The sequence below is a fragment of the Moschus berezovskii genome, chromosome 6 (assembly GCF_049115385.1).
Source record: "Moschus berezovskii isolate FMDL1 chromosome 6, NW_MosBer_1.0, whole genome shotgun sequence".
Lineage (NCBI taxonomy): Eukaryota > Metazoa > Chordata > Mammalia > Artiodactyla > Moschidae > Moschus > Moschus berezovskii.
In genome coordinates this window covers 87,603,798-87,631,563 of record NC_142465.1, presented here as the reverse complement: position 1 = coordinate 87,631,563, position 27,766 = coordinate 87,603,798, and the positions used below count along the sequence as shown (strand labels likewise).

The 27,766-nt window shown below is 37.4% G+C and overlaps 2 protein-coding genes across 4 annotated transcripts in view; one reads left to right on the top strand and one right to left on the bottom strand.

Annotated features, from left to right (window-relative positions):
• INTS13 (integrator complex subunit 13) overlaps positions 1-1,179 on the bottom strand; it is a 31,551-nt gene extending 30,372 nt beyond the window's left edge. Inside the window, exons 1-2 of one of the 2 annotated variants that reach the window (XM_055394955.2) lie at positions 1,107-1,179; positions 808-974 (exon numbers count right to left, since the gene is read on the bottom strand). The gene's annotated coding sequence lies outside the window, so the exon portion shown is untranslated. Of the gene's footprint in view, positions 1-80; positions 218-807; positions 975-1,106 lie in introns of those variants that run through there. The other variant, XM_055394956.2, reaches the window with a different exon arrangement.
• On the top strand, positions 214-21,526 carry FGFR1OP2 (FGFR1 oncogene partner 2). Of its 2 annotated transcripts, XM_055394959.2 has the most exons (7): positions 214-353; positions 8,188-8,324; positions 11,053-11,170; positions 12,249-12,391; positions 14,717-14,830; positions 17,132-17,245; positions 19,392-21,526. In XM_055394959.2, the coding sequence occupies exons 2-7, from the start codon at positions 8,190-8,192 to the stop codon at positions 19,527-19,529; spliced, it is 762 nt and encodes a 253-aa protein (XP_055250934.1). In that variant the 5' UTR covers positions 214-353; positions 8,188-8,189; the 3' UTR covers positions 19,530-21,526. The 2 variants fall into 2 exon arrangements, with proteins under 2 accessions (XP_055250934.1, XP_055250935.1); XM_055394960.2 differs by lacking the exon at positions 14,717-14,830 and having other exon boundaries at positions 19,392-21,525.
• The last annotated feature ends 6,240 nt before the right edge of the window (positions 21,527-27,766 follow it).

Genomic DNA, 27,766 nt, shown 5'->3' with positions numbered 1-27,766 from the left:
AGTGGCCCGCCCCTACTACTTGCGCATGTCAGCTAGAGACCTCAACTAAATCGCTGAGGTCGGCCCCCCCAACCCCCTACCGTTACGCGAGGAAGGAAGTCTCGCGAGGTTACAGCGCTATGAGAGCGCTAGTCGGAGGCGGTCGCTGGAGCTTTTCTCCCTGCCAGTGATGGGGCTGAGTCCCTGGATCCCTGCAGCCAGCCCTGCATTGCCTATTCTGGGTTCTGCGTCTGCTCGCTGAGGAAGCTGAACAGGCGGGAGGAGTCTCTTCCCTTGGGTGCATAGGTCCCCGTTGGCAGAGGCTTTGAGTCCTAAACCGCCACAGCTGACGGCTGCGAGGGATTGAGACCAGAGTAAGTGGAATCAATCCAGGGAGACGAGCGGGCGTAGCGACTCGTAGGCTTTCCTTCCCCTTTCGCACCACCTCTTGAACCACCGGCTGCCCGTTCCTGGGCGCGGTACTTCCTGTTCTCAGCTCAGAGCACCTCTTTCCGGAACTCAGGTGCAGAAAGTTCGACGAAAAGCCTTGGCCCTAACCCGTGTGGACACACCTCTGTTCTCTGTTTTCTTCCTGCCTAACCCACCTGGCAGCTCACCGTATGCGGGGCGGGGCGGGGTGGAGGTGGTCTGCAGGGAGGGGAGAGGGTTCCTTTTCAGATCTCAATTTACCTCTTTGCGTAAGAACCATTCCCTTTCTTGAAACCACCCTTCAAGAAATATTACTCTTCCTAGTTCTCTTCACGGATAACCAATTGTCTTTAAACTGCCCTCTGAAGAATCCTACCTTTTTCTTGGTTTTCATCTTACCTTTCTTCTGTATCCGATCTCGGATAATAGCACTGGTATCCATCCAGTTGTCCGCGCTAGAAAGCCAAGGCTCATCCTTGACTGTATTTCCGCTTGTACTGCACTGTGCTATTTCTTCTTTCAAAACCAGATGATTTCCCCACCGTCTTCCTCCCCTGGTTACCATTCTGAAATACAAATCTGTGTATGTCAATTCTTTCTTGAAACTTTTTCAGTAACCTTATCGCTGACAGAATTAAGTCCTATTTGTTAATCATATCACATAGCGCCTTTTACTGTCTGTCCCAATCCATTTTTACCTTTTTCTGTTTTATATTGCCAGTACCTCGATATTCGTTCACACCAGACCGCTGTTTGTCCAAACACGCCAAGCACTTTTACAGCTCTCTGCCTTTGTATGTGCTGTACCATCTGTCTTGAATGCTTCCTCTTCCTTTTTATAAAACCACCTATCAAAATCTAATTCATAGACCATTGTCTTCTCCGGCTCCCCCAGATGATAACTGATAGTACCACTGTTCTCCCAAAGCACTTGAAACAGAATTTCTACAGAACTTTTTAGATGGTATAACATTATTCAAGTCTTTTGTCTCGTGGCAATTTGAGCTTGAGTCTGGAATCACATCTTACTCATCTTTGTAGCAAAAGTTAATCCATTGCTTGGCATATAGCAGGCATTATCTGTATTAATATATACATGTGTATCTTTATTTATAATGTGTGTGTGCGTGCTTAGTTGTTCAGTGTCCAACTCTTAGTAGCCCCGTGGACTCTATAGTCCCCCAGTCTCCTCTGTTTCTGAAATTTTCCATGCAGGAATACCGGAGCAGATTGCCATTTCCTACTCCAGGGGTATCTTCCTGACCCAGGGATTGAACCCAAGTATCCTGCGTTGGCAAGTGTATTCTTTACCACTGAGCCACCTGGGAAGCCCCATTTATAATATAATAGTTCTGAAGATTCATCATAGAAGTTGGAGTCCTTCAGTTCAGTTCAGTCGCTTAGTCGTGTCCAACTCTTAGCATCCTCAAAAAATGCAGAATTTTTTTAGAGCCAGAAGAACCTTATATATTAGTTTAAAAAACGCTGACCAGTTTTGAGTATGAGGAATTCTGTACCACTAGCACACAAGTAATTGTATTTTTATTATCTGTTAACTGAGATTGTGCATCATGGCACGGAACTATTATGCTTTTCCATGACTTTGTGTTTTATTATTAGCAGTCTTTGTCTATTAAAAATAGTGGGATGTATAGGTATGAGAGAAATATTTAGACTACAGACCATGCTTCGTGCATGGCCATCTGTGCCACCCTTCCAGTGATTCCTTGCCCATAGGTTAGAAATAACTGGTTTAGGTTAGAGCAGTTTCTTCTTAAATTGTCACACTTGTTTGAACATATATGTATATGAACTTATATTTAGTCACAGTTCCAAGGAAACATGTAATTAAAAAAAATAATAAAACTTCACCTGTGTCCTTGCTTTCAAATTCTGTTTCTTCTAACTTTAAAAATTCATTTTCTTCAAAAAGCTGCTTCATAAAACTCTAAATGTGTTCATTCCATTATTTTCAAGGACAGTGAAAAATTTTTGTGCTTTCAAATACAGTGATATGTGTGTGTAAGGTGCTTTTTAAGAGTACATAATTTATAATTTACATGTTTTCTTTCTTGATCTCTGTACATGTCTAAGAAAACCATAACTATGCCTTTCATTTTTGTACCTCCACGGGTGTCAGTTAATATTTTCTACAAAGTAACTTTAGAGGCACCTGCCGGAACAATAAAAATTTTTAACCAAACTAGATTGTTGACATTTATAGACACATCTGTGGTATGTCAGTGGTCACAGTATTTCTCTGTGGTTCCAGCTATAGGATAATGGATTTGTGGATAAAGGAGAAAGAAGAGTGATTTTAATTTCTTTAAATTTTTCTTAACCAAAGTCTAAAAGTAAACAGCTGGCGGTTTCTTTCTTGGGTGGGTGGTGGTTTTTCTTTTATCAGCAGCAGAATGTTCTGAACGCTCTGCCAGGAGTCTGACTGCAAATGTCTTTGGTTGGTAGAGTGGGCGAAAATGTGCTTAACGTGGGCGGGGTGATGGGGTGGGGGGGAATAGGACCAGGAACTGCTTTAAAAAAATTTTACATACAATCTGAACCTACCTGTAGAAGATAAGGTAAATAAGTACACTAGTTAAGATGCACACTTAAAAATAGATAAATTGAGAATATCTTTTTTTTTAATTGGAGTTTTGTTTTTTTTTTTTTTAATTTAAAACTTGGAGAATGGGAAAACAAATCTTCCTCCTACTGCAGTTACCAATGAAAAAGGAAGACTGGGGGAGGGAGAGAAGCACAGTGGTTTCCAAAAATGTGGCAAAGTAAATGCGTATTATGAAATATTTTAAACTTTTCTGTGGTTTCACATACAGGAAATAAACATGCAGATTCTTAGAAATTTTATGTCACTGTTTATCTAAAATGCTGATAAAAGTATGCTTTTAATTACTTACTTTTTATAATTCCTTACCCTGAATAGAATTGGGCTTACCTGGTGACTCAGATGGTAAAAAATCTGCCTGCAATGCAGGAGACCCAAGTTCGATCTCTAGGTTGGGAAGATCCCCTGGAGAAGGGAATGGCCACCAACTCCAGTATTCTTGCCTGGAGAATCCCATGGATAGAGGAGCCTGGCAGGCTGCCGTCCATGGGGTCTCAGTCAGACACAACTGAGCAGCTAACACTTTCCCTGAATAAATACGTTTTTATAGTTATAAAACAGATTTTAAATGTAGTTCATTTTGATAGGAGTATTTCATTATGCAATCTAGAGAATGTTTTTTTTTTTTAAGTGGATGTTAATTATAGTTTCAAAAAACCTAGTTGGTCTTGTTAAAATGCAGAATTCAACTGAGTAAACTTTAAAAATCTTTTTGGCTTTGTTCAACAATTCATGAATCAGGCAACACCCCATCTAGTAGAAAGGAGTTCCAAGGAGCTGTACAAAATGAGACAGTTTTATAGGAAAAGGAACAAGGAAGTTATACCAGCAAAAAGCAGGTTAGATGTGACATGGTCACTTTCCTTTAGGGGATGGCAGGAGTCTGTCAGGCAAATGACCTCACAGTGATTCCTGATTGAGTGATTTAAGGTTCCATTTCTGTAAGAGGCCAAAACTGTAAGTTAAGGCTTGGTTTGGTGATATGGGACTTAGCATAAGTGACTCCATTTGGGGGCTGTTTTCTTGTTTTTAACAGTCTTGCAGATTAACTGTGATGACTGGTTAAAATAAGTGCTAGGCTTCTTATTGGTTATGAGGGGGGATATTAGAAATTTGTTATTTTTTCATCTTCATTTACACTTCCACTTATTTTCTACTGCTGGTTTGAAATGCAGTTTATATAATATTTTGGAAGTCTCATTGGTGGAGTAGCATCAAGGAATTTGCTTTGTTTTTCCACCCAGGAGACCATGGTAGTTTTTATATAGATAGAAGCAGGCAGGGCCCTGGAGAGCCATCTTGGCTGATGAACATCCCCTGGACTGAAGTTCTATTTCTGGTACTCGCTTGGCTCCTTCCTTGCTGCGTGGTGCTGTCAGTCAGCTCCTTTCTGTTCAAGTCCTGAGTCTGTTTCCTCACTGATAAAGTGGGGATAACAGTTGTCCCAATGAGCAAGATTCAGCATAAGGTTGTATCCCTTAGGTTCAGAAAGCTATCAACAGTTGGAATCTAACAGCTGAGGCAGCATACTGATAGATAAATAGACCCAGAAATAGAGAGCTCAGAAACATACCCATACATTTATTGAGAAAACATACAACAGGTGTGGCATTAAAATTTAGTGGGGGAGAAACGTACTGTCCAAAAAATGGGAAATGGGACAATTGGTTGTCTCCATGAGAAAAGGAAAATATAATTTGATGTCTTCCACACATGCAAACAAACAGCAAATGAACTAAAGATAAAGGCAAAACGTTGGGGATAGAGAAGATTCTATACCATCTGAGCCATCAGGGAAGCCCTTATATCTCCCTGTCTAACCTGTTGTCACGTTGGTAACCCCAGACACAGCTTAACTTTTTCATATTTCAGAAAGAAAGATTTATGATTATCTGAAAAGATTGCGTCTAGATTCAGGGCTCTGTTTCAGTTAATCTACAGATTCCTTTGCCCAGAGAATTCTGAGAGCATAGCTTTTGGGGAGAGGGCAGCTTACTGAATTACACACAGTATAGGTATTCAGTCACCTGCCACCTCATCCTGTATGGGAACTTTAGTACATTTTATTTGGAAACACATCCTAGCTATTGTTTGTAGATGTCATGTTATTACAAAGCATAAGGAGGTTTCTTCTGATATTAGTCCCAACAATGTTATTTACATATTGGGACCTCGGACTGTCAAGGTCCTCATCCCTGAGTTGTTCTGTTAAAATCAAGATAAACTTCTCTCAAATCTTTTACAGCTTTCTCTAGACTTTGCTTTTCTATTTTCTTTCACCATCTGTTGCAACCAGTTATTTTTACTGTAAGACTTTTTTTTCTGTTTTTAAATGTAATTTTACTCTAAAAAATCTGATGTTCTACAGTTAGTGGGATTGATAGGAGATACGGAGATATAGGGACTTCCCTGGTGTCTCAGATGGTAAAGAATCTGCAATGCAGGAGACCCAGGTTTAGTCCCTGGGTGAGAAAATGGCTAACCACTCTGGTATTCTTGCCTGGAGAATCCCATGGACAGAGGAGCCTGGAGGGCTACAGTCTGTGGGGTCACAAAGAGTCAGACACAACTGAGCAACTAACACTCACTCATAGAGATACAGTGACCCCCATATAAATAAGAAAGCCGTACTATTGCCTAGCTCTAATTTTAGGTAATTCCAGAAGGGCAAGGCCTTGTTGGAGGACATCTTAGATAGATTTTAATGACTGTCCCTTCATGTTTTAACCTATAGGAAGCGTTGGTTCCTTTAGTGGCCCTTTTCCTGTTGTATTTTGAAGTACCCTTGTCTAAATCTCCTAAATCTTTGAAGACAAATGTTTTGGCTGTTTTATCTAGAGAGACAGAAGTTGTATTAATTTCCACCTTAATTCTTAAAGCTCTCTGGAAATATCTAGTCATATAGTGAACATTTTATAAATTGGCAGTTTTACATTTTATTTTGATCTTTTTTATTCAGCTTTGAACTTGTTTATAAAAACAGGACAATATACTCTCTGCCTCAGCTGTTGGGTAACAACCAAGAATACTGTTTGAATTTTTTTTCAACTTTATTTTGTTTGCAATTTTGAATCTTTGCTAGGTATAATAATCTTAATGAAAGCCTGCTAAAATGGTGTGATGTGTTGTATTTTCTTTCTTTTAAAATGTTACACAGTTAGGTTATTAAAATCTCTTGCTGCATTTTTCTGTATCTGCTGCTACTGCTGCTGCTAAGTCACTTCAGTCGTGTCCGACTCTGTGTGACCCCATAGACGGCAGCCCACCAGGCTGTCCTGTCCCTGGGATTCTCCAGGCAAGAACACTGGAGTGGGTTGCCATTTCCTTCTCCAATGTGTGAAAGCAAAAAGTGAAAGTGAAGTCGCTCAGTCGTGTCCGACCCTTAGCGACCGCATGGACTGCAGCCTACCAGGCCTTCATCCACGGGATTTTCTAGGCAAGAGTACTGGAGTGGCTTGCCATTGCCTTCTCCATTCTGTATCTGAGGGGCTAACAATTAACCTAACGAGTGCCATGCAAAAGTATCTTAAAAATACCTATATTCTGTAGCAAATTCTGTCTTCCTAAACTTGGTGAAAATCCTTAATTATAACCCTTAACTTTGTTCTACACCTGAATTTTAATTTAATTGCTATAGATCTGGCTTATGACATAGTAACATTCCAAGGTAATTTTATTTTTTGAGAAAATCTTAAAGAAAGGATGGCTCGTATATTAACAGAAAATAAGGCAAAACACTAGAAAGAGAAAAATTCAAGAGTGATAAGTGTCAGAATGTTAAAGTTTTTGAAAGATTATTTTAAAATAAAAATTTTGTTTTGAGGTCTCTGCATATCAGTTAAAAAGCTAACTATTGGCTGTGTTACGTTTTGTCTCCTAGTTTTTCATCTCCTTTTATACATTTTAGTTATTGATTTTAACATATCAGAAGTTTTCCATAGTGGCCAGTGTTGTTCTAAGTTAAAACTTTCTTTGCCATTTTCTAAGGAAAGTGCGAGAGTTAGAATTATAAAGAATTTTTATATGAGAAGCTAAAGTTCCTCCAGAAGGAGGTTGATCGTTTAGTGTAGCATGACACGGAGAGGCCGCTTTGGCTGGTTAGTAGTGTACGTTTGTGGATGGTGTCTGAGGTCACCTGACCAAGCAGAGGCTAGAGACCTGACAGTCACTGACTGCAGAATACAAAATAACAAAATGACCTTTTTTCACAAATGGCAAGATAGGGATTGCCCTCACGAAGAGCGCAATTTCTATATAACATTCAGTTCAGTTGCTCAGTCTCGTCCGACTCTTTGCAAACCCATGGACTGCAGCATGCCAGGCTTCCCTGTCCATCACCAACTCCCGGAGCTTTCTCAAACTCAGTCCATTGAGTCGGTGATGCCATCCAACCATCTCATCCTCTGTCGTCCCCTTCTCCTCCTGCCTTCAATCTTTCCCAGCATCAGGGTCTTTTCCAGTGATTCAGTGCTTCCCATCAGGTGGCCAAAGTATTGGAGTTTCAGCTTCAGCATCAGTCCTTCCAGTGAATTTTCAGGATTGACTGATTCGATCGCCTTGCAGTCCAAGTCAAGAGTCTTCTCCAACACCACAGTTCAAAAGCATTAGTTCTTCAGTGCACTAAAGAATCTGCCTACAATGTAGGAGCCGCAGGAGACATGGGTTTGATACCTGGGTTGAGAAGATCCCCTGCAGAAGGGAATGGCAACCCACTCCAGTTTTCCTGCCTGAAGAATCCTATGGATAGAGGAGTCTGTATAACATAAAATGTATTTATGGAATATACACTTTTGTCCCCGCAGTGTATTCAGGGTGTTTTAAATACATTCTGATTTGTTCTCAAACTTTATATATATGTGTGTGTGTGTGTATAAACACATATGTATATTTATGTAATATATAATTATATATATTTATATACGTTGTGTATAATTTTTTGAATATTATAAATTCACTTTCAGCTTTTTTCCATCTTAACAATCAAAACCACAGGTGTTCTTAGATGTTTTTAGATGTTTTTCATCATGAGATAGTGAACGATTCAGTAACACATGTAGCTTAAGCATAATGTGTGTTAAAGTGGAACTAAAATAAGATTGATATGCCAGCTTTCTTTTGAATCTGTTTTTCATTTTTAATCCTATGTATTCCTTTAGAAATGAGTTGCACCATTGAGAAGGCACTTGCTGATGCTAAAGCCCTTGTTGAAAGATTGAGAGAGCACGATGATGCAGCGGAATCTTTGATTGAGCAAACCACAGCTCTCAACAAGCGAGTAGAAGCTATGAAGCAGGTTTGATTTCTTTTTTCCCCCCTGTTGATTCTATTTTTAAAAGGCGGTCATTGACATTTATGTGTTACTTTTATAAACTTCTGCTTAACTAGTATTTTATTTTTAATGTTTTCTGAAGTTTAAAAGTAGCTTGTATGTTTTAGTTTACTTTAGATTGAAATTTTGTCAAGGTCAACTGACATGTATGTGTGTATATATATATCTTCTAAAACTTGTAGATTTGATGACTTAATTTCCTACAGTGATGCAGATTTGAGTTTGGAAAATACATGAATTTTTTTAGGTCTAAATACATTTGACAAAGATGAGATAATCTCTTTTACTAATAGTGACACGTATTTTGTTCTGTCTCCTATTTTTATAATGTAGAAATATTTTTATAAGAATATTTTGGTGGTGCTGTTTAATAATAAAATAGTTTTGAAGATGATGCAAAGCAATATCTTGTTTTCACCTTTTGCATTTACTGCATTTGTGTGTGTGTGCATGTTCAGTCGTGTCCACCTCTTTGCGACACCATGGACTGTAACCCACCAGGCTCCTCTGTCCATGGGATTTTCTAGGCAAGAATACTGGAGTGGGTTGCCATTTCCTACTCTAGGGTATCTTCCCACCCAGGAATTGAACTTGCATTTCCTGCATTGGCTGGTGGATTCTTTACCACTGAGCCACCTGAGAAGCCCTGTTCATTTATACTTGCTACCTTATTTTTCATTTACTGCTGCCAGTTAAGGAAGAAATGAAAAGGGCTTCACTTCTTGTTATCTTTACCATTGTGTATAAGAACTTTCCAGTGGGCTATGAAGTTGAACTACTATTTTAAGCCCTCTTTTGATTTTAACTTTAAGAGAACTATAGAATCTCTGAAACTATGATGGAAATCACTGTAGGAAAAGATATATTTATAGCTTACTCTCGTGAAGCGCATCTCTTTTGTAAAAGGAAGCAGCAACCTGGGGGTACTGATTTTAACAAAGCTGCTGAAAAAGTGAAGCAAGTTTACCTATTGGATTAGCTGAAAAGTTCATGTGGGTTTTTCCATGACATCTTATGAAAAAGCCTGAACTTTTTGGCCAGCCCCATATTTTGTTTTGCAACTCTGCTGCCCTAAACACATTACATACCTCCCTGTCTAGCTTGACTCATGTATTCCAGTGAACATACTTATCTTGTATTGAGTTTTAAAAAGGGGGGGAGGTTGACAACCAGAGTTAAGAACCATAAAATTTACCCTATTTTTAATTTTTTTGGCTGCACCACATGGCATGCTAGATCTTAGTTCCCCAACTACAAAATGAACCCACGTCTGCTGGAAGCATGGAGTTTTAACCACTGGGCCACCAAGGAAGTCCCCTACAATTTACCTGTTTGAAGGGTGCAGTTGATTGAATTTTAGTATAGTCACATGCTCTGCAACCATAATCACTGTTAATTTTAGAACACTTCATTACCCCTAAAGCTGCTCCCTAAATCTCCCTTTCCCTGGTTCCTGGCAACCATGAATCTAAAGTTTTCAAGTTTCATCTGTTCTAGTATGTATGAGTATTTCATTCCTTTTTATTGCTAAATATTAATAATATTCATTGTAAGGATATAGCACCTTGTGTTTTTCTACTTATTGGTTAATGAACATTTGGATTTTTTTTCTTCTGGGGCAATTATGTATAATACTGCTGTGAATACTTGTGTATACATTTCTATGTGGACATCTGTTTTTAGTTTTCTTGGGTATATACCTAGCTGTAGAATAGAAGGGTCTTATACCTCTATGTTTAACTTTTTGAGGATCTGCCTGTCTGTTTTCCAAAACAGCTACATCATTTTACATTCCCATCAACCATATATAGGCATTAGCAATTTCTGCACATCCTCTGTTAAACTCGTTATTACTTGTTTTTGATTAAGGTCATCCTAGTGGCTGTCATCGGAGAAGGCAATGGCAAGCCACTCCAGTACTCTTGCCTAGAAAATCCCATGGATGGAGGAGCCTGGTAGGCTGCAGTCCGTGGGGTCGCTAAGGGTCAGACATGACTGAGCGACTTCACTTTTCACTTTCATACATTGGAGAAGGAAATGGCAACCCACTCCAGTGTTCTTGCCTGGAGAATCCCAGGGATGGGGGAGCCTGGTGGGCTTCCGTCTGTGGGGTCACACAGAGTCGGACACGACTGAAGTGACTTAGCAGTAGCAGCAGTGGCTGTCATGTGCTATCTCCTTGTTATATTGAGCTGTGTTTCCTTAATGACTAAGGATGTTAAGTATCTTTCATGTGTTTATTGACCATTTGTGTATCATCTTTAGAAAAATGTCTCTTCAAATCCTTTGCCTATTTTTTTCAGCTTTATTGAGATATACTTGATGTTACAGCATTGTGTAAATTTAAGATATACAATACACATGTATATATTGTGGAATCATTACCTACTAACCATGAGGTTAGTTAATACTTCTGTCACCTCACATAATTACTGTATGTGGTGAGAATATTTAAGATGTGTTCTCTTGACAGATTCCAAATATATAATATAGTATTGCTAACTTTAGACACCATGATGTCCATTGCATCCTCAGAACTTAGTCGTTTGCCCATTTTTTACTTGGATTCTTTTTCTTTTTATTGTTGAGATGTAAGAATTCTTTGTGAAGTGTACACACATATATACACATGTGTAAGATATATATTTTCAAATATATTCTCTTACATCTTGAAAAAAAATCTTTTCATCAGTATCAAGAAGAAATTCAAGAACTTAATGAAGTTGCAAGACATCGGCCACGGTCCACATTAGTTATGGGAATCCAGCAAGAAAACAGACAAATCAGAGAATTGCAGCAAGAGAACAAAGGCAAGCTATATTATCACTGTTTATAGCATATCAAAAGTGAGCTTTAATCTCCAATTGCACTATTGAATTCGGGTCAGTTAATATTTTTTAAATGGGAAACTGGCCAGTTAAAGTTACTTTTTCTAGTCCATTATGCTTCAGTTACATATATTTCTCTTTATCCTATCCTACATATGAATGTCTGTCTACCTTACTTGGAATCATCTTAGGCACTCACCTTCAATATCCATTTTGTACCACTGAAGTTATTACCTGTGAAATAACTCAGTTTCAATTCTCTGCAGCCCCACTGCTTTGGCCCCTAGCTTAGGTGTTTATAGTCTCCAGCCTGAAGTATCCTCATTGGTCTCCTTAATTTCAGTCTCTTTCCACTCCAGTCCATCTTCAGCACAGTCATCAGACTGATTTGACAAAAACATATCTGGTCATGTTGTTCTTTTGCTTAAGAACCCTCACTGTGTACTATTTCCTTATCCAGAGTCCTTCAAAGTTGACTCTAAGCCTTCTTTTTCATATTCTTCCCATACCTCCCTTCTCCATGAGACCTTTGCTCTTGCCACCCTGAACAAGTTCCCGAACACACCATCCACTTTCATGCCTCCCTGCTTAAGAATGTCCTGTCCTTTATTTTTCAACTGAAGGAATGTACACTCATCTCACTACTATACTTCTGTGAAGCCTCCACCAGTTTTTCTTCATACACATATTAGGGTAGAGCTCCACTTTGCACTTACCACATTGTGTTATAATTATTTATGTTTTGTTTTCTCCACTAGACTCTGAACTTTATGTCCTTTTGGTATTCCTAATATAGAGCATGATCTGACACTCAGTTGTTGTTCAGTAAATAGTTGTTAAAATGATTCTCAAAAAATGAGCTTAAAATGGTTATTTTGAAAACTAATAAAGGACTCCATTTGGTGTCCTTTATTTCCATATAACTAGATTTTTGTACCTCATGTTTTCTTTATGAAATACCCCCTTTATAAGTGGCTTTTTAAAAAAATGTGGTGTGGAAGAGAATATATTGTGCATTTTAAACCCAAGTTTAAATAAAATATACTGTTACTCTTGATAGAATTACGTACATCCCTGGAAGAACATCAATCTGCCTTGGAACTTATAATGAGCAAGTATCGAGAGCAAATGTTTAGATTGCTAATGGCTAGCAAAAAAGATGATCCAGGAATAATAATGAAGTTAAAAGAGCAACACACTAAGGTAATCCCATTCTGTAAATATAATTTGAAAAAAGGACAGTCAACTAACTTGTGTTCAGATTTTAAGAAATCACAGGTGTCTTACATGATATTGAATACTTCTCTTTTTGACATTTTCTTCTTTTCCTTATTTTTTTCATGTTATGTGTCATTTTCTGTTTGATTTAGTCTTCAAACTCCCATTCTTCCCTAGTAGCTTATAATATATATTAAAAAGTAAACATTATTTGGGAAATAAAGGTAAGTCTATTCAATTCAAATTATTCAAAATTATAATGTTACCTGCTTCAAAGAAATATTTCTTCTAACTTGTGTATTGGTATATGTTGCAAAAAAGAAATTTAAATGCCCAAAACCCTTTTTAAAATTCCAAGAACAGCTAGAGTTAGATTCGTTTTTAAGACTGTCTTCTGAATGAGGCTAATTCATCCAGACTATAGATACTCCTGATTATTAATGGAAGCACCAAAGGGTAGGGGAGGAAAAGAAACAATATACTATATATATTGCCTTCCCACCCATCCCATCCTCCATCACATACCACTCAACATCATTTTTAGAGATAGAGCTGAACTGGCTAGAAATCAATGTTGTTTCTGCTGTTCATCTTACTAGTTGTGATCCCTGTGTTTGCTAGCAGCTGCTGTGAAAAGATAGAATAGTCCTTTACGATTTACATTTTATTTTAAACTGATTTTTAACTGCTGGTGTGAAAAATAATAGAATAGATTGTGACTACAAGGCCATTATCTCTATTGGATAATGATGAGCTAACTATTTTTTATTAGTTATAACGAGTGTTATTGAAGAAGTATTGACTGTTAAAGTGTATTTTTATCTTTCTTAATTATTAAAACACTTTTTAGATTCTTTAAAATATTTCTTCCATCTTGGTGCTTTCAGGTATTTTTTATTATTAATTCTACTAAAAATAAATATCTAGTAAGTTGCTTTAACATGTAAATTCAACTTTCCATGTTAAGGAAGTTAGTAATAGCTCTTGTGTCAAATAGTATAGTAATAAATTAACAAATGTGGTTTTAATATTATCTAATTATGCTATTTATCTCCTAACCGGAAGGAACCTTGGATTGTTAAGTGGCAATCTTTTGAGTAAAAACGTATCTATTGTTAATATCATTATAAAAACATTTTATTTTGAATATATAATTTAAGAGGTTTTCTAAGGTACAAATATGAACTGACTTTAAATTATTGGTAAAATAAGTATATTCTTGAGACATTCCAAAAGGCCCTTGTGTTTAACAACCTAACAAATTTTTTAAGATCTACAGAGAATACTCTGGCAAGCGAGTGCTTAAGAACAAGATACTGAACGTAGCTAGTCCCTCGTGGTTGCAGCTATGTCAGAAGCAAATGTTTTATAAAACACATTAGATTTTACCATTCATTAGAGCTGTTTTATTAATTAGCAAGTTAAACAGGTCTTAAGATAGCTGTAAGCCATCCTTTTTCATTATGCAGATGAAATTCTTCTTCTAAGTACTGATTCTTGCCTTCCATGAAATAACAGTTCAGTTACATGTTATTAATTCTAACTAATACATATTAATGTTTGTGATTTTGATTTTTCCCAAAAAGGAGATGCTTTGATTCAAACAAATATTTATTAACACTTGCACTAGCTTAGTTATCATAATGAGATGAATGAATAAGTTTTATTATTCTACCGTAGGACCTTTCAGTGCATTGGGAGATACAGATACAAACATGATTATCTAACATAAGGTAGGATGTGATGAATCCTAAATAGAGATCTGGATTATCACTGGAGTACTAGAGGAAGCAAGATTAGTTCTTGCGAGGAGAATCTGGGAAAGTGGCAAGGAAAGGTAGCAAATCCATCTAAATCTAGTCTCGAATTAATTTGGGGGCTTAACAAGCAGAAATGGGTGAGCAGAGAAACTTGCATGATAAGTATGAGCTTCCAGGATATGTTTAGGTTCTAGTGCTCTGATACAGCTAAACACAAAAATAATTTTATAACACATTTTTGGGTAAAACACAGAGTTACACTTAATAATAGTATTTTGGAGTAAGGCTCTGTTGAAACTACTGTTACAGAATTCTGCCCTCACCTAGACGTTTCTGAGCACACATTTAAAAGCCAATAAAAAGTTTGAGGAGAACTCATTTTCATTCAAACCCTCATTTTTACATTATTTTTGAACTACTACTACCTTTTTGGAAATCTTAAAAAAACAAACATTTCCAACAGTTGGCTAACTCGCATGAACTAACACTCATTCAGTTTTTAAATTACGGATATCGTCCGTATTAACATTATAATGACTCTGTACTACAGATTGACATGGTGCATCGTAACAGCTCCGAAGGATTCTTCCTTGGTGCATCTCGACACATCCTTGAAGCACCTCAACATGGACTGGAGAGGAGGCACTTGGAAGCAAATCAGAATGTACACTAAATAAAACAGTCAACTTTGGGGGTGTGGCTGGGGGTAGCATTTTAAAAGTTCTTTTACATTGAATTCTCCCAAATTAAACCAGCAAATAAATGAAATTGCTTTTTAAAAACACTATGCTTTTGGTAGCCTTGCAGAAATACTCAGTGTAGAAACTTTAAATCTGTCATGAATTCGCTGTTTATTGCATTATACATAGCCTGTTAGGTAATTGCAGGCTTTAAAGGTTCTTTCATTTTGTTCTAGTTAACTGTAGCTGCAGAATTTTAGGAAGCTTCAAACAGTTGTCCTCTTTCTGGACATCAAAGACATTTTCTTGACAGTAATTTTAATCTGACTTTGTAAAAATTTTGTTTACTCAAACAATTAAATGAACTGTTTTAATTCAGGTGTTCCATAGTCTATAGTCATTTAATTTGCATTCACAATAAAATAAAATTACCTTTGTTTAGGTGTTACAATGAAGTATAGCAGCAACCTCTCCGTTGTGTCTGTTGTGTTTTGTCTTTTTTTTCCTCGAATGCTATTTCAAGAGAGGGCAAAGATTTTGTTGCTAGCACTTCTTGCTTTTAAAACATTTTGAAAGCACAGATCTTGCCCTATTGTGCCTTTTTAGAAATCTATGATACTTCCCTAAAGATCTTATCATAAGTGGATCATCCAGGAACCAGGTCTGTAAAAATGCCCTTCTGTTTGTATTGAGGTTTTTTTTTCTTATGATGGTTTTGTTAGAACAGAGTGTCCTGAACAAAGTAGTTTCTTGTTTTTTTCCGTCTTAGAGGCAAATGATTATTCATTTCCTTGTAGTTGCCAGAAGACATCAAATCATAAACTGAGAAAGCTGTTGTTATTCAAAATTTTTACTCATTATCCTTATCCGACTTGGCTGCTGCAGTTACCTGTACTTGATTTGCTTTTAAACATTAGGCTCCCTTTATGGTAGGAGGGATTGTAATTATTTTTTTTTTAATTGTTATAGGACATGACAGTTGCTTGTCTTGATATCATTCTTACCATCATAGTCTAATCCAGAGCTGTCTAATAGATCTTTCTGCAGTGATGGAAATGTTCTTTATCTGTGCTATTCAAATTGGAAGCCACCAGCCACATGTGGCTATTAAATGTCAGCAGTGCAACTGAGGGGCTGAATTGTTAATTTCTTAAAATGTATTTAACTTCAAGTAATTTCAATTTAAATAGCACCATACTGTACAGTGTAATTTATTTTGCTTTCTTTGTGTGTACTAGCTTTGTGTAGATTATATTAATATAAGGATCTGTATTTTTGTTACTTAAGATATTAAACGTGTGGTTTGCTAAAGATATTCTTATTTGTTGTCTGTTTGAATATTTATATTCCTTCCACAGTTTAGTAGTGTTGTAGGTTTTGAGGGCTCTTGTTCAAATCCTTTTGCCAAATAGAGTACATACAACTATTTAAGAGACTGAATGTTTATGTGGGAAACTATCAACTTCTATATTTAAGTTTTGGCCTTAGCATAACAAAGTAACACTCAGTTGCCAGTGAGCAATGGTCTATAGAAGTTATTCATTTAAAGTATTAGTCTTGTGTCCCTGCTGATTATAAACAGAGAAATTATAAAACCTTTTGTCCATCTCTTTCATTGACTGTAAGCTCTTTGAAATTAGGGAACATTTCTGTTAAGAAATGTTCGTATTCCTCTCACCTATAGGTGTGCAAAAAAGAATAATAAAAGCAGAACTCTGTTCATTTTATTCAATACTTATTATTTACTCAATACTTATCACCTATTACATACCTAACATTAAATAATAGAGAAATACAAGTAATGTATAGGTCCTGCTCTCAGTGAGGATTATATTCTGGAAGATTCAAGATTGAATTGAGATCAGTTTTGGGGGATGGATAACATAGAATATATTTATAAATCATGAAGACTTCAGGAAGGAATAGATATTGAATATATATCTTCCCCATTAGTTTGGTCATGAGGCATGAAGGTACAAAAAAGAAAATGTTGCTATTATTTGTGGTGAGAGGAATGTGAAATGAGTATTCTTCCTGTTTGTGGGTTTAGATCTGTTGTGCTGCTTATCTTTAATCCTAGTCCTAACAGAAATCTGAATTCACAAGGACATTTATCATCACTCAACCGTCTTGTAAATATCTATTGGATATATTACATTTATGCTAAATGGCAGTGTAAGGGTATTAACATTTGTATCAAGTAGTAATGTAGATTTTATAAAAAGAGGAGTTTTTTTTTTTAAGTGTTTCATTGATTTACAGCTTCCATCTCCTTTTTTTTTTAGGAATTACAAGCACATGTTGACCAGATAACTGAAATGGCAGCAGTAATGAGGAAAGCCATTGAAATTGATGAGCAGCAGGGTTGCAAGGAACAGGAACGAATATTTCAACTTGAAGTAAGTTTTAAATTGCACATGTAGGTGAAAACTATTTGTACAAACATTCATGCCAGAAAAAACATCTCATTTTTAAATATTTACTTTCTGGGGTGCTAGTGATGTTCTTTTTCCTAATCTGGGTACTGGTTATTTGGGTGTCTAATGCAAAACCATTTATATAGTAATGTAGGAGTCTAAGATCAGTAGTAAACTTATACCAATCATTGAGAAAATTGACTTTTTTTTGATCCTGTGTTGCTTCTGTTATTAGGTGAATATAATTCTTCAGCTTAGTAATTTTTAAAAAGATCTCTATTTTATCAGAGATCACAGTGATGCAGGGGGAAATATTTTTTAATCCACAAATAATATTCTTTGGCCACTTGTATTTTTCTAGGGGATATAAAAACTTTCTTACTACCTGATGGCTCAGATGGTAAAGAATCCACCTGCAATGCAGGAGACCTCGATTCAATCCCTGGGTCGGAAGATCCGTTGGAGAAGGGAATGGCAACCCATTCCAGTATTCTTGCCTGGAAAATCTGATGGACAGAGAGCCTGGAGGGCTACAGTCCATGGGGTTGCAAAGAATCGGACACGACTATGCAACTGACACTTCGCATAAAAGCTTTTATCGCATCTGTCCTTTATTTTATTAAAAGCACAAGTCACTGTTGAATAGCTCAAATTGGTAGAAGAGGTGACCTTTATAATTTTAAAACCTTCATTTTGAAATCATGATGGAGAAATTGGTTATAGGGGACCAAAAATGATTTTTCTAACTGTACAAAGTTCTCTCATTCTTTGTAACTAAGGCAAGCAAACTTTCTCAGTAAAAGGCCAGATAATAAATCTTTTCAGCTTTGAAAACCAGGCAGTCTCTGTTGTAGGTAGTCAGCTCTGCCACTGAAACGAAAAAGCAGCCATACACACACAAAATAATATTGGACTCAACTGTGTTCCAGTACAGTTTAATTTACAATAACAGGCCTCAAGCCTGGCCATAGTTTGGTGATGCCTGCTTTATACCATTGAAACTTAGAAAGTAAGACCAAAGACAAGGCTGTAGAGAATAAATTATGATAGTTATTTTTAAATGTCTAAAAATTTCTTACAGTAGTTCAGTCGCTCAGTCGTGTCCAACTCTTTGCGACCCCATGGACTTACAGTAACTAATCTAGAAGATAAGGGCAGAGTTGTTCACCAGTGCTCAATTTGGTCGCTTACTTTCCTTCTTAAAAAACACCACAATCTATTCAGCCAGCCTGCTGCTGTTAAATCCCCGCAAGGAAAGCAAACCAGGCTTGCCCTGCATTCCATGCTATCGTGGAAAATAATAAAAGTACTAAAGTACTAAGAGGTGTTAGCCCCAGGGTATTATTAACAGACTTTCTGAGTTTACACAAATAAAAATCTAGATGTTATTTTCTTCATCTACGTTGTCATTTAGTCACTCGGTTATGTCCGATGCTTTTGAGACCCCACGGACTGTAGCCTACCAGGCTCATCTATCCATGGAATTCTCCAGGCAAGAATACTGGAGTGGGTTGCCATTTACCACTCCAGAGGATCTTCGCGATCCAGGGTCAAAACCTACATTTCCTGCATTGCAGGTAGATTCTTTACCACTGAGCCACCAGGAAAGCTCCTCTTCATCTATATATACTGTGGTATAAAATAAGGCAGTTTCTGAAGTTCTGTAATTAAAGCTGCATAAATAAAAAGCCTTCACAATGGTGGAAGACACTGAACACGTAATTCCTACCTCTTTAGAAACCTGTTCTCTGGATACAAGTTGGTAAAGGCATATATCATTTAATACAGGGTTCTCTGACCTTCAAGATCCACTGCCTGATGAACTGAGGTGGAGCTGATGTAATAATAATAGAAATAAAGGGCGCAATAAATGTAATGCACTTGAATCATCCTGAAACCAACTGCCTCCCTCCTCCCACCCCCGGCCTCCAGCCTATGGAAAAATTGTCTTCCATGAGATGGTCGCTGGTGGCAAGAAGGTTGGGGACCCATTGATTTAATACATTTCTGCCAGTTACAGTACTTGCTTTTTATTGATGATACCTTTACATGTTTGGTTTTTCTGAAGATATGTTTTTACTATTACAGCCACTGTGCTGACTGCTTCTTTTTGTTTGCTTTCTTATAGCAAGAAAATAAAGGCTTGAGAGAGATTCTTCAAATAACTCGAGAATCATTTTTGAACCTTAGGAAAGAGGATGTGTCAGAAAGTACATCTTTGTCAGCATTAGTAACCAGCAGTGACCTCAGTCTGAGGAAGAGCTGAAGAGCTTTTTAAGTCTGTGAACTTCTTACAAGGTTCCAACACACTCACTGGGACTGGCTTGTTAAGTGAATGAATTAACAGCAAAATCCATCTCAAGTGACCCTTTGTTTTGTTTTGTTTTTTCTGTAATATGTACAGTGCACTGACAGGGACATTTAAAAGATAGCAGTGAAAAAATACAGTTAGTGGTCACAGACTTTATTCCAAAATATAGTTGAAAAGTAGAAATTAAGCCTTTGTTAATTGGTGAACAAGATTTTTGTAATTTTTATAATTACAAAATTTGAATTACAAGAATTTTGTAATTCTGCCAATTAAATGTAATTGGCAATTAAAGATTTTCACAGCAACTACTGAACGTAACAGGAGCTTTCAGCAGTGCTGTTGGCTTTCGGTTGACATTTAGATAAACATGAATATTCCCAACAAATGTCTTGGAATTCATAAAAAATATCCAAATTTTAATATACAAATTTTGCCACAGTATTGTGAATGGAAAAATCGTCATACTAAATTATATTCTTCCTATTTGGTGAAAGTTAACAAATAGCTTATGTACCATGAGACTTCAGCTTTAATGATTGCCTGTCTGCCTTCTCATTAATTAAAATTTTTGTCAAACAAAGTTCAGTTTAAAAGGCTGTTAGGAATGTTTTATATGCACCATAAATAAAAGAGGTAATTTAATTTGAGCTCATTTATCATAATAATGAGCTGACACTTGTCCGTGACTTGGTTAAGTACATGAGATATCATTTCAGGAATGAAAGAGAAGGAATACTACTTTCTAAGAAAGAAGAGCTTATAAGAGACATATTTAGTAGGTTAAACTACTTCTTTGAATAAGTTTTGGCTCTAAATCAGTAATGAAGATGAGATTTTTCTCTTCTGTGGTTGATCTTTAAGGATATTATGTAGCTCATTTAGCTAACAGTTGAAATGTTTGATACAGCAAGCTAGGTATGGTAATTTCACAGTAAATTGGGAATTGCTCTGCCTCAGAACCTTTTTTTTAAAGTAATTACTCTTAGGAGATACAGAAACAGTAAGTTAAAATTAAAAAAAAAATTTTCTAGGTCTAAAACTCCATCTGGTTTTCATAAACATAAGCAAAAGATATTTCTTGTAACCTTTCAGTCAAAGGGTTGGGGAGTGCCAGGGGAGAAGGGGGGAAATCTGGATTTATAAGTATTTGTTTTATTTTTCACAAAATATATGTCCAATATATAAGTTTTTAAAACCACTAGAAATAGAAGTGTGTTGGCATCAGTCAAAATCTAAATTTTTCATATTTTGTGGTGATTATAGAAGAAAAGGAAAGAATGTCAAATACTATTAAATATACTATACTCATTTATATTGAATATATATTAAAATACGCATGATAGAACATTCTACTTTGGAGTATATAATTTGTTAAAATAGTAATCACATGGTAACTTTTATGTATAATTTCATATATGGTAAAATTCAAAACTGCTTTTCACTTCAGAATTTTTTTATCTTAAGTTTGGAATAGTTGAGGGGACTGATTGAACAGAAGATGGGCCCAAACATTAAACAGATTTATTTTCTCATTCAGAGGCCTTGATTCGTATTTTATAAACAAGTAATAAATATTAGTTTTAAACTTTTCTATTGGTTTTTGGGAAAGTATCCTTTAATTTGATGGCTCATTCATAGAGTTTTTATCCCAAGTCAGAATTAAGATAAGCTATACAATTGAAATTAAGTCTGAGGCAATTTTTTGGGGCAGCTCTATTATAAAACATTACTTGACAAATAATTATTTTTATAAACAAATAGGTTGAATTAATTTATTCTTGGTCTTCTTACTTGGATATTATTTTAAGAACTTGGTGTTTAAAAACATGTACTTTATTATGTAGCAACAGTGTTCTATCCCATACTTTTTTTTTTTAAGCAGAACCCTTAAATTTATGTCTGAGACTATGTACTGCTGGAAACCTATTTTATCAATAAAGATGAATGATTAAAATTGGTATGGTCTCCAAGTTAATTTGAAAACAATACCACAAAATTAGTACTTGTCAACAGCTTCTACCTGTATTCCTTAGGAACTGGCCAGCAACTTATTGCTGATTCTGCAGATCTTTGGATCATCAGATGATCCAAAGTGTCTTCCAGTGATATGTCCGGGTACTAACTGCTCTACCTGTGGATGTGAGCATATTTGCAGATACAGTCTTTACAGGTTTAAGGATCTCAGGATAAGATCCTCCTGGATATCGTATGGATCCTAGATCCAATGACTAGCGTCCTTATAGGAAAAGAAGAGATTTGAAACTCACAAGGAGAAAGTCACGTGAAGACAGAGGCAGAGGGTTATGGACATCAAGGAACCCTAAGGTTTATGAGGTACTGCCAGAAGGAAATGGCAACCCACTCCAGTGTTCTTGCCTGGAGAATCCCAGGGACGGGGAAGCCTGGTGGGCTGCCGTCTATGGGGTCGCACAGAGTCGTACACGACTGAAGTGACTTAGCAGCAGCAGCAGCCAGAAGCTTGGAAAGAGGCATGGAATGACCTCATCTCCCTCAGGCCTTCCAGAAGGGATCAGCCCTGCTTGATCCCAGGCTTCTGGCCTTCTTGATTTTCAGAACTCTGAGAGAATACATTTCTGTTAAGCTTCCCACCCAGCCTGTACCAGCCTGTAGTAATTTGTTACTGCAGATTTAGGAAATGAATATATCATCTATAATTTATCATCTGTCCACCATGTTATTTATTTTATAAAAGGAGTACAATTCTGAAAAACCAATTATGTACAGGCTCATAGATAAAATGTTTTCTGCTCAAACTGATATTCTTTAACATCAAGATATCTTCCAAAATGTTGTGTTCCTAAACTGACTCTAATGAATGGACAATCACAGATCCTTAATTTGTGGTGACTACTACCTTTTTTGACTTCGAGAGTAAAACAGTACAATTTTTAGTGAACTGTTGATGAAGAAGAATTTCTAATTGGTTTTTGAGGGGACGTTTCCTTTTTAACTCACTGACTGCAGCTCATTCTCCTTTGTTCTTTTCTTTGTGATTTCTTAACATTAGAGAACCACAGGGCTCGGTTCTTATTCCTGTTCTGAATCTAACTCACTTCCTTGCTGATCTCATCCAGTCTTGTGACTTTAAATACCACCTATATGCTAGATGACTCCCAAATTTACAGTTCTCATTAGACCTCATTAACTCTAAACTCCAACTGTGACTGAAAGAAATATCAAACTTAAGATGTCCAAAGCTGAATTCCCCATCTGACTCTCAGATCTCTCTGTATTTTTCCCCATCTCAGTTGATGACAGCTCCATCTTTCCAACTCCTAGAGCCAAAATCCTTGACGGCATCTTTGACTCCATGTCTTAAATCTTGCACCAAGTTCATCAGCAAATCCTGTCGAGTCTCCCTTCTAAATACTGTTGACCCTTGAGCCACAGTGGGGTTTAGTAGTGCTGATTCTACACAGTTGAACATCTGAGTATAACAGAGTCAGCCCTCTATATCCAGTGTTCCTCTGTATTGTGAGGGTCTGAATCTGTGGATCGACCAACCATGGAGGATGTATTGCTGTAGTATTTACTATTAAAAAAAAAATCCATTCAAACCTGTTATTCAAGGGTCAACTGTGTATCAGAATCTTACCATTTCTCAGCATCACCACTGTTTCCACTAGCTAAAGCCACATTACGATAATGATTGAGTTAAACTGGATTCAACCTAAATACAACAGGAAAAGAGTTAAATTTAGTTTTTTAATAATTGAATTATTTATACCTATTCAGTGAGGTTTATTATATACTGTGGCTTGATTTTAACAACAGGAAGAAAAAAATAAATACCTAAATTTGCATAAGAAGCTTAATACTAAATTGCACATAAAACAGCTAAGTACATGGGGTCGCAAAAGGCGGACACAACTGAGCAACAGAACTGAACTGACCAAAAATTCAAATGCATGGGAGAAATGTCCAGAAGCAAATAACATCAGTATTCTAACAAATCATTCTATTGTTAACATACTCTAGCCAACTAGATTCTTTCACCTACAAACCAGTCTTTTATAACCATCATTGGATAAATGCATTATGATTTTTTCAACTATTTCCCTTATTGGTGTTTATTCAGATTGTTTGCAGTTTTTGTTAAAACAATGCTGCATTAAACATTTATGTAAAAAAATAAACATTCATATATATATATATATATATATATAGGATTTTCCACTGTAATGTCTAGTGTTTAAATTCCCAGAGTTTTGTTAGATTAAGTTCACTTTTGTTATTTATTTTTCACATAAAGGAAAAAGAACTGTACATGGTAAAAAATCCAACACATGGAAAATATAAAATTCAGAGTAGTCAACCTCATCCTAAAACCCATATCTAGTAAGTTGCCTTGCTTTTTCACCTTGATTTTTCTTTTCAGTTAATGATATCCCTTGTAAGTCTTTTTTCACATGAGTAAAAGGGAAAGAGTAAGGCCACTGTTTTAGAGTAACCAAAAGCCTTCAGAAAATTCACTGTATTGAAATCAATATCAATGTATAGGATTGTGCCTAAAATAAAAATGCACTGATCTTGAAACACAGGGCCTACTTCTTGAGTATCAGTAGGCTACATTTGAGTTTTCTAACAAAGAAATCCTTAGTGATCAATGCAAAGGAATACAGGAAAACAATAGAATGAGAAACACTAGAGATCTCTTCAAGAAAATTAGAGATACCAAGGGAACATTTCATGCAAACATACCAAGGGAGCACAATAAAGGACAAAAATGGTATGGACCTAAAAGAAACAGAAGATATTAAGAAGAGGTGGCAAGAATACACAGAAGAACTATACAAAAAAATATCTTCATGACCCAGATAACCACGATGGTGTGATCACTCACCTAGGCCCAAACATCCTAGAATGTAAAGTCAAATGGCCTTAGGAAGCATTACTACAAACAAACCTAGTGGAGGTGATGGAATTTCAGTTGAGCTATTTCAAATCCTGAAAGACAATGCTGTTAAAGTGCTGCACTCAATATGTCAGCAAATTTGGAAAACTTAGCAGTGGCCATAGGACTGGAAAAAGTCAGTTTTCTTTCTAATCCCAAAGAAGGGCAATGCCAAAGAATGTTCAAACTACTGCACAATTGCATTCATCTCACTTGCTAGCAGGAGAAGGAAATGGCAACTCATTCCAGTACTCTTGCTAGGAAAATCCCATGGATGGAAGAGCCTGGTAGGCTGCAGTCCAATGGGTCACAAAGAGTGGGACACGACTGAGTGACTTCACTTTCACTTTTCACTCATGCATCGGAGAAGGAAATGGCAACCCACTCCAGTATTCTTGCCTGGAGAATCCCAGGGACAGAGGAGCCTGGTGGGGTGCTGTCTATGGGGTCGTACAGGGCCGGACATGACCAAAGCGACTTAGCAGAAGCAGCACATGCTAGTAAGGTAATGCTCAAAATTCTCCGAGAGGCTTCAACAGTACTTGAACCACGGATTTAGAAAAGGCAGAGCAACCAGAGATCAAATTGCCAACATCTGTTGGATCATCGAAAAACCAACAGAATTCCAGAAAAACATCAGCTTTATTGACAACGCCAGAGCCTTTAACTGTATGGATCACAACAAACTGGAAAATTCTTCAAGAGATGGGAATACCAGAGTGCCTTACCTGCCTCCTGAGAAATCTGTATGCAGGTCAAGAAGCAATAGTTAGAACTGGACATGGAGCAACACACTGGTTCCAAATCGGAAAAGGAGTAGGTCCAGGCTGTATATTGTCACCCTGCTTATTTAACTTATATGCAGAGTACATCATGCAAAATGCCATGCTGGATGAAGCACATGCTGGAATTAAGATTGCTGGGAGAAATATCAATAACCTCAGATATGCAGATGATATCACTCTTATGGCAGAAAGCGAAGAAGAACTGAGGAGCCTCTTGATGAAAGTGAAAGAGGAGAGTGAAAAAATAGGCTTAAAACTCAACATTCAGAAAACTAAGATCATGACATCTGGTCCCATCACTTCATGGCAAATAGATGGGGAAACAATGGAAACAGTGGCTGACTTTATTTTCTTGGGCTCCAAAATCACTGCAGATGGTGACTGCAGCCATGAAATTAGAAGGTGCTTGCTCCTTGGAAGAAAAGTTATGACCAACCTAGACAGCATATTAAAAAGCGGAGACATTACTTTGTCAACAAAAGTCTGTCTAGTGAAAGTTATGGTTTTTCCAGTTGTCATGTATGGATGTGAGAGTTGGATCATAAAGAAAGCTAAGTGCCCAAGAATTGATGCTTTTGAATTGTGGTGTTGGAGAAGACTCTTGAGAGTCCCTTGGACATCAAGGAGACCCAACTAGTCTATCCCAAAGGAAATCAATCCTGAATATTCATTGGAAGGACTGATGCTGAAGCTGAAGCTCCAATACTTTGGCCACCTGATGCGAAGAGCTGACTCATTGGAAAAGACCCTGATGCTGGGAAAGATCCAAGGCGGGAGGAGAAGGGGACGCAGAGGGTGAGATGGTTGGATGGCATCACCGACTCAATGGACATGAGGTTGAGCAAGCTCTGGGAGTTGGTGATGGACAAGGAAATGTGGCGTGCTGCATTCCATGGGATTGCAAAGCATTGGACATGACTAAACAACTGAACTGAACTGAACTGAAACAAAGAAGAAAGCTCATTAGAATCGGCATTCCCTAAGAGCTTGTCCTTATCATGTTTGTATGTAACCCTGAACCTCAGCACATTGCTTTGATTTGTATAAATAGCTGATGATGAGCTTGGTTGCTTTCAGTGCCAGAGGATTTTTATCTCTGATTTTGGTACCACTCAGGGATGAAGTGATCCGTCCTGTCAAACCAAAAGCTGATGTGAGAGAAAATGAATTTCTCAAATATTAACTTCCCCTAGAATGTGTTCGTTATAAGACCTAGCTCAATAATTGTAAGGTTTTTGTTCCCAGCTCATGCCGACTCGAGACATAGATATTATGCAAGAGGTGAAAAACATCTCTATTCAGTAGAGCAAAAATCACTGGTGTGTTTTACGTGATATACACCACCCATGGAGAAGCAGGGAGCTTAATACATTTTCTTCCTTGCTGTTTGCAGCTGCTTCTGATCCTCTGCCCCTCTCTCAAAGCTCCCGGATGCTAGCACGAATCCTGCACCGTGACTACAGGCAGGCTGAGCACATTGAAGCTAATCTGGGCAAAAGATAATCCATTAGAGGAGGAGCCATGAAACCTCATGTGAAATAGTCTTTTTCCTCCTTAAGGACTTCAAAGGGAAAAGACTTAAAAAAAAAAGTGGCCATTTATTAACCTCCTTCCAGGGGAAGTAGTGTCACATATATTATTATACTTGTGTGTACAGGACTCTGGAATAGAAGGAGTGATTCCAAGGGTCACAGCTTGTGAGTCACTGGGATTCTGACCTACCTGCTAGGGAATGATCGCTAAATTCTAGGGTCTTGGGAGGAATCAGTTCAGTTCAGTCGCTCAGTCGTGTCCGACTCTTTGCGACCCCATGAATCACAGCACGCCAGGCGGGAAAAAGGTAAATAAAAAAGGCAAGGTGTGCTCCGTGCAGTTTTGTAAAACAGTTAGAATTTAATGAGGAAGAGAAGACTGACAATGAAGACAGAACTTTCATATAATCCAGCAATCCCACTTCTAGATATATACACACAAACACTCACACAAAAAGGAAAACAGGATAAAAAAAAAATGACAACCTCCTGTCTGGATCAGCTGCTCAAAATGACAAGAGCTGAGAATGGGAGAGCTGATTCTCCCAAGCACCAAAATGAAGGGCTATAATGACTGGTGGGCGTACAAGTGAGATTCCACTGGGGCATCTCCAAAATGAGACGGGAAGGCCTCCAGGCTCTGTTCATGCTTTTCCTCTACATGGAATGCACTGTGCCTCCCTGTGGTCCTAACTCATCTTCCAGTGAAAGTGAAACTGTTGGTTGCTCAGCCATGTCTGACTCTTTGTGACCCCATGGACTGTAGCCCACCAATCCCTGTCCATGAGATTCTCTCGACAAGAATACTGGAGTGGGTTGCCATTCCCTTCTCCAGAGGATCTTCCCGACCCAGGGATCAAACCCGAATCTCCCACATTGCCGGCAGATTCTTTACCATCTGACCCACCAGGGAAGCCCTCATCCTCCAGCTGCTGTTATTCAGTCACTAAGTCGTATCCA